Here is a 17,968-nt window from a genome sequence, read left to right on the forward strand (position 1 = left end):
CCCACTTGGAGCTCACGGTCTCAATCCCCATTTTACAGGTGGGGTAACTGAGGCCCGGAGAAGTGAAGTGACTTGCCCAAAGTCACACAGCTGACAGTTGGCGGAGCCGGGATTTGAACCCATGACCTCCGACTCCAAAGCCCGGGCTCTTTCCGATGAGCCACGCTGCTCCTCTCAGTGCTCAGCACGGTGTTTGGCACCTAGTGAGGACTTAATAAATACCGCAGTTCTTGTCTTTTCCCATCTCCTCCTCCTTTCAGGGTCCAGATCTTCCCTACAGCTCTGAATTGTCTTGGACTCTTTTTTTTTTTATATTTTACTCCTCCCAAGAGTAAAAAGATTGTGGATCCACCCGCCTTTCTTTCCGGTTTGACAGCCCTGTTGCTTTCGAACCCCTAGGATGACCAGGGTGCTGCAGCGACTGCTGGTCCTGAGCGACTTCCCCAAATCTCTGTGCGAAAAATTCATCCAGTTCTTCCAGTCGGTCATCCTGCCCCCGTACTGTTTCGCCTTCACAAACTGGTGAGTGCCTCCCCCAGCCTCGGCTCTGGGGGAGGGCGGCTTGCGTCCTGGGGGCTCGGCCCCGAGGGCGAAGGGTCACGGGGCTGACCCACGGGCCCGCGGGGTGGGATTCCGGCCTCCCGGATCGGATCGGGAGCGGCTTTGGCCGCTCCATGGGACGGGGACCCGGCCGCTGGCGTGAGCCTGCCGATTTAGAAACTCCACGAGGAAGGGAGGATTGGGGGCCACCCTAGCCATTCCGTATGCCTTGCGTTGGAACCCGTGGCCTAAATTTTTTAAGCTATTTACAGCCAAAACCTTTCACTGAACAGTCGACGACTGCGCAAGGTGGCCCCGTTCCAGAAATAGGCCGGCTTGTTCCAGAAACAGCCCCTCCGGGGGGTGGGGGGAAGGTGAGAGAAAGAGAGAGAGTCGATCTGCTGCCCCAGATTATTTAAGCGACGAAGTTGTCGCGAGCGATCTGGGGAGAGGGACGGGGATTGGCGTGAGGTTTGTCAGCAGCCGGAATCGGGCCGTATTTGGCGTCGGCGGGGCCGAGTCGGTGAATGGGGAGAGAAGGGCGACCCTAAGCCCAGCCTTGGGCCGCGTGTGTGCATTCGATTGTTGGCACCGGTTGTGATCCCGGTAGGTTATTTCGGTGTCCGGCAATGGGCGGGGAAAGCGTGTCGCCCTCCTGCTGGGCCTTGCCCAGAGCCCAGTCCGGCACGCTGACTGAGAGGGCTGCAGGCCATCGCTGCTTCCGAACCGTCGTCCGCCCGGATGGGTGGGACGGGCGTCCGGCGTGCCGGTAGCGGTAAAAAGGAACGGGCAGGGGGGAAGACAGCTCGCGTCGGAGTGCGTCTCCCAACCCTGTGTGCCATCCTCCCCCCGAGTGCCCTGCCCGCAGCGGGCGCTCAGGCAGTGCCGTGGATCGATTGAAGCCGGGCCTCTTGAACTGTGTTTCAGCCTGAACGTTGCCCCGTGGGACCACAGGTTGCTGACTACCGTTCTGAAGGGCCAGAACATCACCGGCAAACAGAAGAAGAACGGCAAGAAGGAAACCCTCTGGGAAGTGCTGCCCGTCATCCAGGCGCGGGTGGAGAAGATGGAGCACGGGGACCAGTAGGTTCCCGTGGTTCTTGTAGTACACCTGCTGCCCCGGGCCTCAGTTTCCTCATCTGCTCAACGGGGGTCCAAGACCTGTTCTCCTTCCTACTTAGACTGTGAGCCTCGTGGCCACCAGTACCCCAGTGCGTAGTACAGTGCTGGGCACATAGTAAGTGCTTAACAAGTGCCTCAGTTCTCGTTCTTCTAAAGTGCTTCCCGGATGCACGGCTCTGGGACGGATCCAGCATCGTCCCTGTTTATTATAATAATAATAATAATAATAATGATGGCATTTGTTAAGCGCTTACTACGTGCAAAGCACTGTTCTAAGCCCTGGGGGGATACAGTGGGATCAAGTTGTCCCACGGGGGGCTCACAGTCTTAATCCCCATTTTTGCAGGTGAGGTAACTGGGGCCCAGAGGAGTTAAGTGACTTGCCCATGGTCACACAGCATGGGATTCGAACCCATGACCTCCGACTCCAAAGCCCGGGCTCCTTCCGCCGAGCCACGCTGCTTCCCTGGTTATTATGGTAGTAAGCTCTCACCGGGGTGGGTACGAGGTAATGAGGTCGGACCCAGGCCCTGTCCCCCACGGGACTCTGCCATCTGAGAAGGCGGGGGGGTCTGGCCCCATTGTACCGACGGACCGTGCCCGTGGTCCCCTAGCAGGCCGGGGCGGAGGCGGGATCCGAACCCGGGTCTCCTGTGGTTCCGGGTTCGTGCCTCGGGCAGAAGGGCTTTCCCACTCTTGGCCACATACCTCTGCAGGGAGGCCCGATGTTTTCTGCTGAAGTTGCGCCGGCGTGGGGCCCAGTGTGGAGAACATTTCCCCGAGCACGAGAGCTGTGACTCAGTGGCCACCCCCCCGGCCTCGGAAGCCAAGCCAGGGCTCTGCAGGGTTATGGGAAGGGGGCTCCCCGCGCGGGTGCTTCCTCAGGATACCCGCTGCTTCTGGGCAGGTCCAGGCTTCCCTGCCTCTCTGCTCTTTCCCGGGAAGGTCTCCCTTCCCCCCGCTTCCCATCTGGGGTCCACTTCTCTCGCCGACCCTGTTTTCGAAGGCAGAGCCTAGTGGAAAAGACCCAGGAGACAAAGAAACCTTAAGTGGCTTCCCCAAGGTCACACGGGAAGGAGGGAGGCTGTTATTCCCAGGCCTGGGAATAAGGAGACTGGATCGATCAATCAGTCAACTAGTCAGTGGTGTTTGCTCAGCGCTTGCTTGGGACTGTAAGCTTGTCGTGGGAAGGGAGTGTGTTTCTTGTAATTTTGTACTCTTCCAAGCATTCATTCATTCAGTCGTATTTATTGAGCGCTTACTGTGTGCGGAGCACTGGACTAAGCGCTCGGGAAGTCCAAGTTGGCAACATATAGAGACGGTCCCTACCCAACAGTGGGCTCACAATCAATCAATCAATCAATCGTATTTATTGAGCGCTTACTATGTGCAGAGCACTGTACTAAGTGCTTGGGAAGCACAAATTGGCAACATATAGAGACAGTCCCTACCCAACAGCGGGCTCACAGTCTAGAAGGGGGAGACGGAGAACAAGACAAAACGTATTAACAGTGCTCTGCTCACGGTAAATGCTCAATAAATCCGATCGACGGACTGACAGTATAGTAGAGGCAGTAAACACGATCCCTGCCCACAAGGAGTTGACAGTCTCAGGAGGAGGCAGGTGCTAAAATAAATTCCAGATAAAGGAAATGACAGCGTATAAGGCTGTGGGGATAGGGGTGGTTAAGTATGTAAGACCACACTGCTTGGGGAAGCAAGGTGACCTAGTGGATAAAACACGGGCCTGGGAACCAGCGGACCTGGGTTCTAATCCTGGCTTCACCAAGGTGTGACCTTGGGGAAGCCACTTGACGTTTCTTTGTTTCCTGAAGTGTAAGATGGGGATTCAATACCTGTTTTCCCTCCTGCTTGACTGTGAACCCCAAGTGGGATAGGGACCGTGTCCCCCGTGATTAACTTGTATCCACCCCAGCGCTTAGAAAAGTGCTTGACACATAGTAAGGGCTGAACAAATTCATTTAAAAGAAATTAAGACCCGAGCGCATAAGTGACACAGAAGGGAAAGAGAATAGTGGAAGCCAAGGTTTAGGAAAGGCCTCTAGAAGGAGATACGATTTTAAGTAGGGTTTTAAAGAAGAGGAGAGCGGTGGGCTGTCAGAGATGAGGGAGAGGAAGTTCTACGCTGGAGGGAAGATGTGGACGAGGGGCCGGTGAGATTGAGGTGCAGTGAGTAGTTTGGTGTTGTAGGAAACGTCACGGCCTAGCGGATGGAGCACGGGCCTGGGTGCCCGAAGGACCTGGGTTCTAATTCCAGCTCTGTCACTTCACTTCTCTGTGCCTCAGTTACCTCATCTCTAAAATGGGGATCGATTGATTGATTGAGATATGCCTTCAGTGTCTGAAGGAGGGGAGGGTAATTGTGGGATTTGAGGAGCGAGGGCGTTTGAGGCCAGAGGCAGGATGTGGGCGAGGGGTTGTTCGGCCAGATAGACGAGATCAAGGGACAGTGAGATCAAGGGACGCTTTTAGACGAGGGAAGGGTGTGGGCTGGGTTGTAGTAGGAGAGAAGCAAAGTGAGGTAGGAGGGGGAAGGTGATGGAGCGCTTTAAAGCCAATGATGAGGAGGACAGTGGTGGATGGGCAGCCACTGGAGTTTCTTGAGGACTGGGGAAACATGTCCTGAACGTTTTTGTAGAAAAATGATCCAGGCAGCAGAGCCATCCCCTGTACTGGGTTCCTCAAGGGTCAGTTCTTGGTCCCCTTCTGTTCTCCATCTACACTCACTCCCTTGGTGACCTCATTCGCTCCCACGGCTTCAACTATCATCTCTACGCTGATGATAGCCAAATCTACATCACTGCCCCTGCTCTCTCTCCCTCCCTCCAGGCTCGTATCTCCTCCTGCCTTCAGGATGTCTCCATCTGGGTGTCCGCCCGCCATCTAAAACTCAACACGTCCAAGACTGAGCTCCCTATCTTCCCTCCCAAACCCTGTCCTCTCCCTGACTTTCCCGTCACCGTGGACGGCACTACCATCCTTCCCGTCTCACGAGCCCGCAACCTTGGGGTCATCCTCGACTCGGCCCTCTCATTCACCCCACACATCCAATCCGGCACCAAAACCTGCCGGTCTCACCTCCGCAACATCGCCGAGATCCGCCCTTTCCTCTCCATCCATACCGCTACCTTGCTGGTTCAACCTCTCACCCTGTCCCGACTGGATTACTGCATCGGCCTCCTCTCTGATCGCCCACCCTCCTGTCTCTCCCTGCTTCAGTCTATACTTCACTCTGCCGCCCGGATTATCTTTCTACAGAAACGCTCTGGGCATGTCACTCCCCTCCTCAAAAATCTCCAGTGGTTACCTATCGACCTTCGAATCAAGCAAAAACTCCTCACTCTCGACTTCAGAGCTGTCCATCACCTCACCCCTTCCTACCTCACCTCCCTTCTCTCTTTCTCCGGCCCAGCCCGCACCCTCCGCTCCTCTGCCGCTAATCTCCTCACCGTTAGGCCTCGCTCTCACCTGTCCCGCCATCGACCCCCGGCCCACGTCCTCCCCCAGGCCTGGAATGCCCTCCCTCTGCCCATCCGCCAAGCTAGCTCTCTTCCTCCCTTCAAAGCCCTACTGAGAGCTCACCTCCTCCAGGAGGCCTTCCCAGACCGAGCCCCCCCTTTTCCTCTGCTCCTCCCCTCCCCATCGCCCCGACTCCCTCCCTCTGCCCTATCCCCACCCCTCCCCACAGCACTTGTGTATATCTGTACATATTTATTAGTCTATTTTATTAATGATGTGTACATAGCTATAATCCTATTTATTTTGATGGTATTGACACCTGCCTGCTTACTTTGTTTTGTTGTCTGTCTCCCCCTTCTAGACTGTGAGCCCGTTATCGGGTAGGGACCGTCTCTATCTGTTGCCGAACTGTACTTTCCAAGCGCTTAGTACAGTGCTCTGCACACAGTAAGCGCTCCATAAATACGGTTGAATGAATGAATGAATGAACTGTTGCTCTCCTCCTCCTCCACCCCTTTGTTGACTGGCCAGTCCAGGGCTCTCTGGCCTCCGTGACTGGGCCCCGTGGGTCTGGCTGGCCCTCAGTAGAGGCTTGCTGGCTTGACCTGGTGGCTCAGTCAGTCAATCGTGTTTATCGAGCGATTACTGTGTGTAGAGCACTGTACTAAGCGCTTGGGAAAGTACAGAGTTGGTAGACACATTCCCTGCCCACAGCGAGCTTACAGCAGCGGCTGAAGATTCTTGAGGAGCGGGGAAACGTGACCTGAACGCTTCTGTAGAAAAATGATTCGGGCAACAGAGTGGAGTATGGACAGGAGGCAAAGGAGGTCAGCGAGGAGATTGGTACAGTCATCAAGGTGGGATAGAATAAGTGCTCGGATCTCGGTGGTAGGAGTTCGGATGGAGGGAAAACCCTCGTCGTTGCGAAGGTTGCACCGACAGGATTTAGTGGTGGATTGAATACGTGGGTTGAATGTGATGTCTCCAGTGATGGGAAAGTCAGTGGGAGGACAGGGTTTGGGTGCGAAGATAAGTTCGGTTTTGGACATGTGAAGCTCGAGGTGTCAGTAGGACATCCAAGGAGAGATGTCCTGAAGCAAGAAGGAAATGCGAGACTGCGGAGAGAGAGAGAGATCAGGCCTGGAAAGGTAGAAACGGGGGCTACCAGTTGCTTCGTTTGGCTGAGACTGGGGTCCCTCTTGATTTCTGCCTGGGATTGGCCTCAACACTGTGCCTCAGTCCTTCCTTTTCCTCCTCCTCTCCCGCTCCCCGACTGCCGCCATCCTGGGGACCGCCGACATCGCCTTCCCTTCTGTTTCTTGTTTAGGTTCAAAGAGCTCGTTCGGTACCTGAAGGCAGTGAAGTCGGACGACACTCTGGGGTGAGGCTGGCGGTCCCCGACCCCCGACCCCCGCGCAAGCTGGGCTGATTTAGGGCCCGAAACGTGCAGTCTGTTCCCTGCCCGAGAAGCCATCCTTCCAGGCACTTGTGAACGTGAGCCCAGGTGGGCAAGGGGCCTTCCTTGTCAGCTGGCCTGGCAGTAGGAGTGTGCCCCTATTCCTCTTCCTCCTTGCCGGAAAATGCCAAAGCGATGACTGTTAACGGTATTAGTAACAGTACTACCTTGTTTTTGGCACAATTCCGCTTTTTTTCCAAAGCGCTTTCGCATCAGCGATCTGCTTTTATCCTCACGGCATTCCCCCATCCTCCCCATTTTACAGAGGAGGAGACCGAGGCCCCAAGAGGTCGAGGGGCACGGCTGAGGTCCCGCAGGAGGGTCGGGGCTGGGCCTAGAACTTTTCGCTCCCGGCCGGGGGCTGTTGACCCCGGACCCCACCCTCTGACAGATGTTTCGCTCTCTGCCCAGATTACGAGAATACAGGGACAAGATTCCTTTCTACTTGTGCAAGAGCGGGGATTTCACGGGTGCAGCCCAGGCCCTGCTCCTGCCGCTGAACAACCTGGCCTGCTGTACCGCCTGCCGGCTGGCCCCTCTCCAATTTGAGATCTACCTCAAGATGTTCCGCACCGGGAGCGTGCCCTCCGGAAAGAGCCTCCTTGACTCGGACAAGTGGACCATCAATGTCGGTGGGTGGTCGTCTCCCCGCTCCCAAGAGCCTCCTCCTCCTCTCTCATTTTCTCTCCTCCTTTCACTTTCCCTCTCCCTCCTCCCTCCTCTCTCCCTCTCCCACATCTCTCTCTCGTTTCCCACTCTCATTTCTCCCTTCTCTCTCTCCCCCCACTTCTCTTGTCCCCCATCTCATTTCTCCCTCCTCTCTTTTCCCCCATCTCATTTCTCCTTCCTCTTTCCCCCACTCTCCCTCTCCCATTCCTCTTTCTCTTCCCTCCTCGCTGTCTTCCCTGACCTTCTCTCCCCTTCTCTGTTTCTCCAATGCCTTTCTCGCCCCCGCATCTCTCTCCCTCCTCCTCCTCCTCCCCCCCCACCACCAATGACCGTATCAATTCCTTCCTTCATTCAATCGTATTGAGCGCTTACTGTGTGCAGAGCACTGTACTAAGCACTTGGGAAGTACAAGTTATCAATACACTGCTGCCATTTTAGAGCATCGCTAAGCGTGATACGAGAGAATCGGGTCAGGAAGATCCCCGACCCATATGGGCTCCCAAGCAGAGAGGTGGAGAGAACCCAGAGCCCTGCCCCCATTTTACAGAGGAGGAAACCGACATTCAGAGAGGTTGAGTGACTTGCTTGGGGTCACACAGAAAGCCCCCGGCGAAGGTGGAATTAGACCTGGGACTCCTGGTTCCCAGACCTGTGGCTCTTTCCTGCCTCCCTCCATTTGTGTTCTCCCAAGAGTGTGTGTCTGTCTCTGTCTATGTGTGTGTGTGTGTCCCCGTGGCTGACCCTGTCTGTCCCCAGCCGTGGTGCTGTCAGTACCTGATGGCATCTAAATGGCATTTGGTGGTGTCTGGTAAGGTGATAAAGGTGTTCGCGGCTGGGCCGGGGGTCCCGTGATGGGCTCTTCTTGCCCGCCATCAGCGGCTTTCAGGTCGTGACACGCGATGCTCTCTGCAGAAGCCCGGTCCCGAGGACCTGTTTGTGTGCTCTGGACACAGTAATTTGTACTTCCCAAGCGCCTAGTACAGTGCTCTGCACATAGTAAGCGCTCAATAAATACGATTGATGATGATGATGATGCTCTCATGGGCCTTTCCAGTGGCTCGGAGTTAAAACATCCACTGGGGAGTATGTGTGCCATCGTGGCCTGGCATTGAGGGCTGCGCTCTGTCTGTGTGTGTGTTTGTTGCGGGGAGGGGGCGGTTCTGGGCTCAGGGTGTGAAATCATTCATTCATTCAATCGTATTTATTGAGCGCTTACTGTGTGCAGAGCACTGTACTAAGCGCTTGGGAAGTACAAGCTGGCAATCATCATCATCATCATCAATCGTATTTATTGAGCGCTTACTATGTGCAGAGCACTGTACTAAGCGCTTGGGAAGTACAAATTGGCAACATCTAGAGACAGTCCCTACCCAACAGTGGGCTCACAGTCTAAAAGGGGGGAGACAGAGAACAAAACCAAACATACTAACAAAACAAAATAAATAGAATAGATATGTACAAATAAAATAAATAGAGTAATAAATATGTACAAACGTATATACATATATACAGGATATATATATGGCAATATATAGAAACGGTCCCTACCCGACAGCGGGCTCACAGAAGCTGCACGGCCTAGTGGAAATAGGCCCAGACTGGGAGCCAGAGGCCCTGGGTTCTAATCCCAGCTCTGCCTCTTGCCCGCTGTGACACCTTGGGCAGGTCTCTCAACCTCTACGCCTCAGTTTCCCCATCTGTTAAATGGGGATTCACCGTCTGTTCTCCCTTTTCTCTAGACTGTGAGAAAACCCACGTGGTGACCTGAATCTACCCCCGTGCCTGGTAAAGTGCTTAGCAAATACCTAATAATAATAATGACAGTGGCATTTATTAAGCGCTTACTACGTGCAGAGCACTCATTCATTCGTCGCATTTATTGAGCGCTTACTGTGTGCAGAGCACTGTACTGAGCGCTTGGGAAGTCCAAGTCGGCAACATCCAGAGACGGTCCCTGCCCAGCGGCGGGCTCACAGTCTAGAAGGGGGAGACAGGCGACAAAAACAAAACATGTTAACAAAGACAGACCAGTGAATTGTGTTGCCTTAGTTTAGAATGTGTTTAGTAGTCTTCCCCTTCTCTTCCTCCTCCCTCCTCTTCCCCAGGTACTCCAGTGAAGCTGTGCATCCTCATTAAGCAGGCCCTGCGAGTGCTGTACAGCAACCTGGCCCTGTACAGAAACGTAAGTACCCTCGGCCTTGACGGGGCCCGTTTCCCCATCAGCAGGTTAAGGAGCCACAAGGAGGTCGCCTGGGCTCCCTATTTCTCTCCGATCCGCGTCCCTTTTACCACCAAACGGCTCCCTTGTAAAACCAGACCCTGAAGGGGCCCCGGGGGCTCAGCATCAGCGGCGTCTATCACCGGCCGAGCGTGGAGCGCTGTACTGAGGGCTTTGGAGAGTCCGGTGGATGAAGGTTCATGTGGCCTGCCCTTGAGGAGCTGACAGGAGGAAGGGGGCTGGCAGGGTGGTAGCCGTCCTCAGTTGGCACTTGGGGTTCAGGAAACGGGGGGAATGGCGAGATATCCCACCCCTGCACCATGCACAGAGAGCAGATGTGGCCAAACTGGCGCTCCAACCTTTGAGGCTCTCGAGGTGGTCTAACCCGATTAGCTTGTATCCGCCCCGGCGCTTAGCACAGTGCTTGCCACCTAATAAGCACTTAGCAAATATTACGTACGGAGTCCCACCCAGTTTGAGCGCTGCATGCGTGTTTTTTTTGTGTTTTTTTAATAGTTTCAAACGCTATCCTGAGCGCTGGAGTAGCTGCAGTTTAATCAGCTCCTGCATGGGGCTTACAGTGCAAGCAGGAGGGAGATTAGGTATCGAAACAGAATCTCCGTTTTACAGATGAGAAGCTGAAGCCTAGAGAGACGAAGTGACTTGCCCAAGTTCACACTACAGGCCAGTGGTATTAGAACCCAGGCCCCCCCACTGCTTCTCAGGCCCGGGCTCTTGCTCAGTAGAGAAGCAGCGTGGCCCAGTGGAAAGAGCCCGGGCTTTGGAGTCGGAGGTCATGGGTTCAAATTCCGGCTCCGCCAGTTGTCAGCCGGGTGACTTTGGGCAAGTCACTTAACTTCTCTGTTAAGTGATCTCATCTGTCAAATGAGGATGAAGACTGTTGAGCCCCCCGTGGGACCACCTGATCACCTTGTAACCTCCCCAGCGCTTAGAACAGTGCTTTGCACGTGGTAATGCTGTTGAGAAAAAAATGCCACCGCGGCTCCTCTCCCCCAGTCGTTCTAGCGAACGACGGTGGCGTTGAAGCGGTTATTACGTGCCAAGAGTCGTGCTGAGCTCTGGGCTGGGCGACGTCGGGTCGAGCTCCCCTCCGGGCGGTCTTGCGGTTGATGCCGCAGCTGGTCGTCTTTCAGGCCCGCTGCTGGGGCTCCCTGATCACCGTGTTGGGCAGCAGCCCCATCTTGGAGCCCAGTGGACTGCTCACCACCATCACCCTGCCGGAGCCTTCTGCTTCCTTCTGCCAGGTAACGGGGCGGGCCTGCGTCCCTCCCCCTTGTTAATCTCTCTCCCTCTCTCCCCCCATCAAAGAAGAGAGACCCCTGGACTCTCAGGGGTGGGGTTCGCGGGGAAGAGGAGGCAGCTGAAGACGAGTGGTATTTATTGAATGCCCACTATGTGCCGAGCGCTGGACTGGGCACTTGGGCGAGGATAGTTTCCACAGAGTTACCCAACAATACAACGGACACAAACCGGTTATCTCACAGCCCACCACAAAGCAGCATCATTCATTCAGTCCATCGTATTTATTGAGTGCTTACTGTGTGCAGAGCACTGGACTAAGAGCTTGGGAAGTCCAAGTTGGCACCATATAGAGACGGTCCCTACCCAACAGCGGGCTCACAGTCGAGGACGGGGAGACGAGAATCTAGAAGAATCGGCCCCCCGGCCCCGCCAGAGGAGCGAGGTGGCAGAGTAAAAGCGTTTCTGGGGGCCGTGGGAGCTCTTTCCTGCACCCTAGAATGGGCGTCAAGCCCAGGGCCGGCGGGCACGCTGGCTAGGTCGCCCCACACATTGCGAGCCGCACGTCTCATCCGCCCTGCGGGGCCCGGGATGCCACCCCAGGCTGAGCCTTGGCGTAGGAGCTGGGCGATCCCAGCAGAAGTCGTGGGGGTGAGATCACCCACTGGGCGCACTACACTGTACTGAGCGCCTGCCCCTTCCACCCTTGTGTTTTTCCTAGAGTAACGTCAGGCCCCGGGAGCAGCCTCACAGCTCCTGACTGTGCTGCCATTCCCTTCGGGAATTGGGATGGCCCAGCTGGGCCTTCCCTAGGGGACCAGGCGAGGCTGGGTCAAAGGAGAGAGAAAAGGAATCACCCTTGGGGTCCTGGATTGAGCGGTGGTTCTGGGCCGTGGGGCTGGGGCCTTTCTTCTGAGAGATCTTCCCAACTCGCCCTCCAGCAGTAATTCATTCAATCGTATTTATTGAGCGCTTACTGTGTGCACAGCACTGCACTAAGCGCTTGGGAAGTACAAGTCGGCAACATCTAGAGACGGGCCCTACCCAACAGCGGGCTCACAGTCTAGAAGGGGGAGACAGATAACAAAACAAAACGTATTAACAAAATAAAACAAATAGAATAAACATGTACAAGTAAAATAGAGTAATAAATCTGTACATATATATACAGACATATATATACGCACACATATATGCATATATAGTAATCTGGGAGTGGATTTTTTTTTTCTTTTTAAGCGCTTACTCTGTGCTAGGAACTGTACTCAGCACTGGGGTAGATATGAGATTATCAGATTGGACATAGTCCCTGCCCCTTATCGGACTCACTAAGCTGAAGGGAGGAGGATTTAGTCCCCGTTTTGTAGATGGGGTAACCGAGGCCCAGAGAAGTGAAGTTGCTCGCCCAAGTTTACCCAGCAGACAAGTGGCGGAGCCGGGATGAGAACCCAGGTCCTCTGACCCCCAGGCTTTACCCGCTAGGCCACACTGCTTCTCAGGGTGGTCAGGTATCCTGGGAGGTGTTCCCATCTGCCCTCCAGAAGCACCCCGGGGGGAGAAATTGGTTAGCGGTTCTGGGCGATGTTCCCATCCATCTTCCAGCCGTGGCTCCTGGGGTAGGCCCCGCTTCCCCGCCTCTCCATGGGCAAGGCCAGCCCAGGGTGCCTTCGTCTGGAGGCCCTCGGAAGATTGTCTCTGAGCCCTGCTTCCCCTCCACACCCTCCTTGCCCATCCACTCCCACTCCCGGTGGGGAACCGGGCCCAAAAGCGCTCAGGACGGCACGCTTCCCCCCCAGTGCTCCCGCCGCCACCGTCCAAGGCGGCGCAGAGGCCAGCTGGGACTCCCGGCTGGTAGGGAATGAGTCCCTCAAAGGCGTTTATACCCGCAAAACCTTCCTTGCAGACGGTGCTCTCCGCCTCCTGCGATATCCTCAAAGAACTCAAGTCCAAAGCCAACGCCTCGTTGCCCTCGAGCATATTTTACGGTTCGGTGAGTGCGTGGCTTTTCCCCTCCACAACACTGGCCCCTTTCCCCCCACCCCCATGGGTTCAGGGCCCTAGATCACGGTGGCTTTCAACCTGGTGCCCCAAGCTGGGCGGCCACCAGTTCTTTCTGGTGTGCTGAGTGGCGGGGGGGAGGGCGCGCTGAGGGTCTGAACCAGCCTCCCCAGTTGACAAGGTAGAGAAACTTGGTCTGGGTTGGCAGCAATGCACTCCCTAAACTTCCAGGTCTGGGAAAGGAGCCACTAGTAGCTCAAACGAGGGCGGCTGAGGCCTTCCCAGCTAGGAATGCTGCCTCAAACCTGCCCACGGGGCCGGAGCAGCCCCCTGCCCGGAGCCCCCGACTGGCTAACGTGCACCCTCCCGGAGGGTTTCGGCTCCAGTCGGCTCTTCCCGCGCCCGGTTTGAGGACTCTCCCGTCAGATTGGCCGCGTGGGATCGGTCGGCCGGGAGCCCCGTCGCCAGTACAGGCCTGCCCTGGGTTCCGATGGCCCCGGCGGGGACGGGCCGCTCCATTTTCCGGCTTCCTCTCCCCGCGCCCCGCCAACATTACATCCAATTATGGCAGATGAGTCAGTTCCCTTCCCACGCCCAACCCTCCCCGGCCGCTCTCCCCTGTTCCGAACGCTTTCCTGGCCACTGACTGATCTGCCCCTTCCTCATCTCCCTAGTCTCCCCGAGTCCCTGGCTTTAAAGTGGTTTTCTCTCTTAAAAGTCACCAGGGGCTGCGGCTGCAAGCCAAGCCCGCTCCCCTCGGCCCCCGCTCGCCGTCCACCCGTTCCCACGTTCCCAGCAGCTTGCCGGCCCGGGCCTCCCGCTTCCATCCGCCGGGGATCCCCGCAGGGAAGGCTCCGTCCGGGCTCTGCCCGGCCCGTGCCCGCCCTGACCGTCCCGGGCCCTTGTGTTTGATATTAGCTGACCCTGGAGGCGTGTTTCATCCTCGTCGTCCAAGCCGGCCTGCAGATGCTCCTGACGGACCTCCCGTGGCTCAGCTCCCTGCTGGAAATCATGCTGGCCTTTGGGGTGAGAGCCTGGCCGGGGACCCCCAACCGCTCCACGGAAGGAAAAGGGGTGGTGGGAAAAGCCTCCCGAGACCGGTGCCCAGCCGGGACGGGGCTGGACCCGACCCGAACGGGTGGATCGGAGGCCAGGGTGAGCGTAGCACCCGGAGGGTGGTCGGCGGCCCGGGGAGGGTGGGGATGTCAAGGGGTGCCCCCTCCCCGCCCCCGGATGCGGAGCTGATGCCGTCTCCGCCCCACCCCGCCCCCTCCTAGAAGAACCTGTGGGCCCTGAAGCTCTTCCTGGAGGGAATCTCGTACCACGTACCCGCCCTCCACGACGTCCTGCGCCTGGTGACCCGCGACCTGAGCTACCGGAAGCACATGTTGCTGCGACTGTAAGCCCACCTCGCCCTGGGGCGGGCCGGGAGTAGCAACCCGGGGGCGATGGCCGGGAGGCCTCCGGGGGGGCCCGCCGGCATTTGTGGGGGGTCCCATTTCGGACCGGGCTTCGACGTCCCTGGGGAGTGAACCCGCTTCATCCCTGTTCCTAGATAGGCGGCCGGGCCTGGGGGAAAGAACCTGGGAAGGCTCTAGCCCCGACTCTGCCCCTGGGCCTGCCGTGTGACCTTGGGCGAGTCACCGAACCTCTCTGGGCCTCAGTCTCTTCATCTGTAAAACGGGGATAAGTTCCCCACTCTCCCTCTCATCTCGTCCCACGCGGGACGGGGACCGTGTCTCACCCGATCATCCGAGTGCTTGGTCCGGAGTGAACGGTTGGCAGAAAAGGAGTTCAGTGGCAAAGTTTTGGGATGGAGAGGAAGCCCTACAACTGGGCTGTTGGACTCTGTGGCTTTTTCCCGAGTTTTGACCATCGCCCATGGCCTTCTGCCCCTGGTGCGGGCTGAACAATTCTGTAGATACCAGAGGCGTGCATTTCCTCTCCCCCAAAAATTCTAGTCTAAGGGGACCCCGCTTTGTGCTACCATGCAGCTTCTGGGGGCCCTCATGCTAATCATACTTGGGCCGGACTAAGTTGCCACCTCCCCAGATGGCAGTGAGGTGATGTTTTCCGTCAGTCCGTTAGTGGTATCTATTAAAAAATTTTTGCGTGCAGAGCGCCGAAGTAAGCACTTGGAAAAGCATAATAAAAGAGAGTTGGGAGACGAGATCCTTGCTTACCAGGACCTTCCAGCGTACAAGGGGCTATAGCTGTTGAGCGTCTATTGAGTGCGGGCCACTGAAATAAGTGCCAGTGGGGTATACGGCAGGCACTAAACCCACAATCCCTGCCCTCGAGGAGGTTGGTGCCCATCCCAGGGAGTCGGGGGCTGCTGCTGGCCTGGAGGGTCTGGTACCTCCCTCTCTCCCCAGCCCCGGGGTTACGTCCTCAGCTAAACCATCCGCTCTCCGTTCAGGTGGGAGACCCTTGGGCCGGAATACGTCAGTGAACTACTCTGCCTGTTCCTGAGCTTCCAGAACGTGGAACTGCAGTCCATCGGCATCTATTTCTCTCACTTGGTGATGGAAAACCTGCAGGAGTGAGTAGGGCGCTGGAGCTTCTCCTTTCCCTCCCCGCGGAACTGATGCCGGGCTAAGAGTGGTGAGGCTTATTGGGAGGGCCAGGGGAAGTGGAGGCCCGTGGGGCCGAGTTCTGCCGTGACGGTCAGTCATTTGTATTTATTGAGCGCTTACTGTGTACGGAGCATTGTACGAAGCGCTTGGGAGAGTACGATATGACAATAAACAGATTCCCTGCCCATTATGAGCTTACAGTCTAGAGGCGTGGGGCGGATCTCAGTCGGGTGGTGGCTGTCTACCCCTGGTGTTTCCCGTTTCCCCGGGTGGGAAAGGGGGACTCTGCCCCGGCCCTGGAGATGACCTTCCCCGGCAGGGTCGGGGGAAGTGGCGGGGACCGGCGGTCTAATCTTCCTCCTCAGCCAGAGGTGACCGGGACACGGAGCTCTGAGACCCCATCACGGTTCTGTCCCACCCCCCAGAGCCAAGCCAAAACGCACCCTTTCTCTCTCGCAGGTGTCCTTGGGCGAAGTCACTGGACGTCTCCCGCCTCAAGGTGAGTCTCTCTGGCTTCTTCGGGTCTGCTCTCTGTCCGTCTGCCAGCGGTTTTTACCGAGCCTCTACTCTGTGCTGGGGAAAGGACGGTCAAGGCAGTAGGCCCGATCCCTGTCTTCAAGGAGCTTCCAGTCCAGGGGTGGGATGGGGGTTAGGGGAAACATAGCTAGGAGGGAGAGGAGGAGGAGGGTGTTAGCATCCTCATGCCCGGGATCAGCCTAGCCCCGGGCAGCAGCAACAGGCTCTGGCCCCATCCGGGAGGCTCCGGGCTTGGGGTAGGAGAGGCCGAGTTGGCGGGATTAGGGAAGAGAGAGGAATTCAGCCAGGGACCATTGGAAAATCCTCCCCACCCCCGAAGGCAGGGAGTTGCTCCGGCTTTCGGCGAGCCGTCCCGTGACCCCCGCTTTATGCCTTCGGAGGCCTCCACAGTAAGGGGGGGCCCCCGAAAGCCAGATGCAGACCACAGGCTCCGAACCCCCATGTCTGCCGGGCGTGCATACAGGGAAGGCAGGCCCCTTGTGGGAAATGTTGGGAAATGGTAGACAGACCGGGCCCCCAGAGCGGCCAGTCCCAAACCCGGATGAAAGTGCCGTTTCCTGCGGGGCGGGCCCGAGTTCCCCAGGGGGAGACCCCCGACCCGGGTTTCCCGTCTGTCGGACTTGCGGGGCCAGAGTGGGGCCAGGTGAGGGGTCCGGGACTGCATCGTCCCGTGGGGCGCCGGGAGCTCCGGGTTCTAATCCTGGCTCTGCCGCTGGCCCCCTGTGGGACCCGGGACCTGAGGCAGCCATGTAACCGCTCCAGGCCTCCGTTTCCTCCTTTGGAAGGTGGAGCGCAGGCCCGACTCGCCCTCCCTCTAACACTGGCAGCCCCCGGTGGATCAGGGGTGGGCCGAGCCTCCTGGATAATCTCAGGTCTTCTCCGGCGTAGAGCCCACTGCTTGGCACAGAGTGAGCGCCCGCTAAACGCTCTTTATTGTGATGCTTCTCGAAGGCAGGGCCCGTGAGTCTGGAGCTGAGCACTTCTACGGTTCCTCGCTCCCCCCAGCCATGGTTGGGGAGGGGTGAGGGTCTGTCCCATCTCCCAGAAAGAGCGCAGCGGCCGCCCCGAGGTGTTCCCTCCCCGCAGACGGCTGTCCGCCCCCTTCTTTCCCCTGCAGGCGTTGAAAAGATCCCACCTCGAGACAGCCAATCAGCTTCAGCTGAACAAGTTCGTGTCCATCCTGGAAAAGTTGTAGTCGTGGTCCGGGGAGAGGTGTCGCCCGGGCCCGGCGTTGGGCTGCTTGTTGCCGGAGAGCTTCTGCGCGTCACCGCCCACCCGCCGACCCGTTAACGGGTTTCCCTTGCGGGAGGGCGCCGGGCCCCAGCTCCTCCCTCGCCCCACTGCCTCCCCTCCGCTCCTCTCCCCAGTCTGAGGGGTGGGGGACACCGTGGAGCAGCCGGCCCCCCTCCCCATCAGGGTGGGGCCGAGAGGGCGGAGGAGGGAGGGCCCAAGGGGGCCCGGGACGCCCTTGGCCCGCATAGCCCGTGGCCGGCTGGCAGAGTATCCGACGGCAGGCTGGGAAGCGGGGGTGGAGGTCGGGGGACGGTGGGCCCGTTCTCTCGGCCCCCGGGGGCTCGAGTCTCGAAACGGACCTCTTCAGCCAAAGTGTTTCACCTGCCCACCGACCTCGGGCCGGGGCAGAGCGGTTCCGGGACAAGGGGGGGGGCCGCGGTCCTTTGCGCCTGGCCCCGACTCCGTCCCCCGCCGGGCCCGATTTTAAGTTATTATTTTGAACCAGACGAGCTCCCGCGTTCAAAAGCGACGAACGCGTCGTGTCTGCGTCGTCGTAGTGCCGGCTCTTGATGAAATAAAACTCACCCTGGGCGTGTTCTCCCTCCTGCTCCGCATCCACTCCTTTTCCTCCTCGGCCCCTGGGAGCGACGGGTGGGGAGCGCTCCTCCGGGGCTTCTGGGAGCCCCCAGGGTGGGGATGAGGCCGAAGCAGGAGGGGTCGTAGACTCCCCTTTCTCCCCCATCTCCCCCCAGGCAGGTCCAATCAGTACATAGGTTGACGCTAGAGGAGTGCGGGCTCAGGTGTAGTAGGAAATAAGCGAGGTAAGGCAGGAGAGGGCCGATTGGGTACCTTAAGTGATCCCGGCTCTGCCAGTTGGCA

At 57.7% G+C, this 17,968-nt stretch overlaps 1 protein-coding gene across 1 annotated transcript in view; it reads left to right on the forward strand.

Annotated features, from left to right (window-relative positions):
* Positions 1-17,687, forward strand: part of LOC119942291 — a 42,272-nt gene extending 24,585 nt beyond the window's left edge. Inside the window, exons 8-19 of the mRNA XM_038762995.1 lie at positions 400-522; positions 1,468-1,623; positions 6,470-6,523; positions 7,010-7,230; positions 9,373-9,449; positions 10,640-10,750; positions 12,649-12,735; positions 13,662-13,769; positions 14,021-14,142; positions 15,163-15,285; positions 15,779-15,818; positions 16,974-17,687. Of these exons, the coding sequence (XP_038618923.1) occupies positions 400-522; positions 1,468-1,623; positions 6,470-6,523; positions 7,010-7,230; positions 9,373-9,449; positions 10,640-10,750; positions 12,649-12,735; positions 13,662-13,769; positions 14,021-14,142; positions 15,163-15,285; positions 15,779-15,818; positions 16,974-17,051 (1,300 nt within the window). The 3' untranslated portion in view covers positions 17,052-17,687. The remainder of the gene's footprint in view (positions 1-399; positions 523-1,467; positions 1,624-6,469; positions 6,524-7,009; positions 7,231-9,372; positions 9,450-10,639; positions 10,751-12,648; positions 12,736-13,661; positions 13,770-14,020; positions 14,143-15,162; positions 15,286-15,778; positions 15,819-16,973) is intronic.
* Positions 17,688-17,968: the final 281 nt, after the last annotated feature.

Source organism: Tachyglossus aculeatus, chromosome 21, assembly GCF_015852505.1.
Source record: "Tachyglossus aculeatus isolate mTacAcu1 chromosome 21, mTacAcu1.pri, whole genome shotgun sequence".
Lineage (NCBI taxonomy): Eukaryota > Metazoa > Chordata > Mammalia > Monotremata > Tachyglossidae > Tachyglossus > Tachyglossus aculeatus.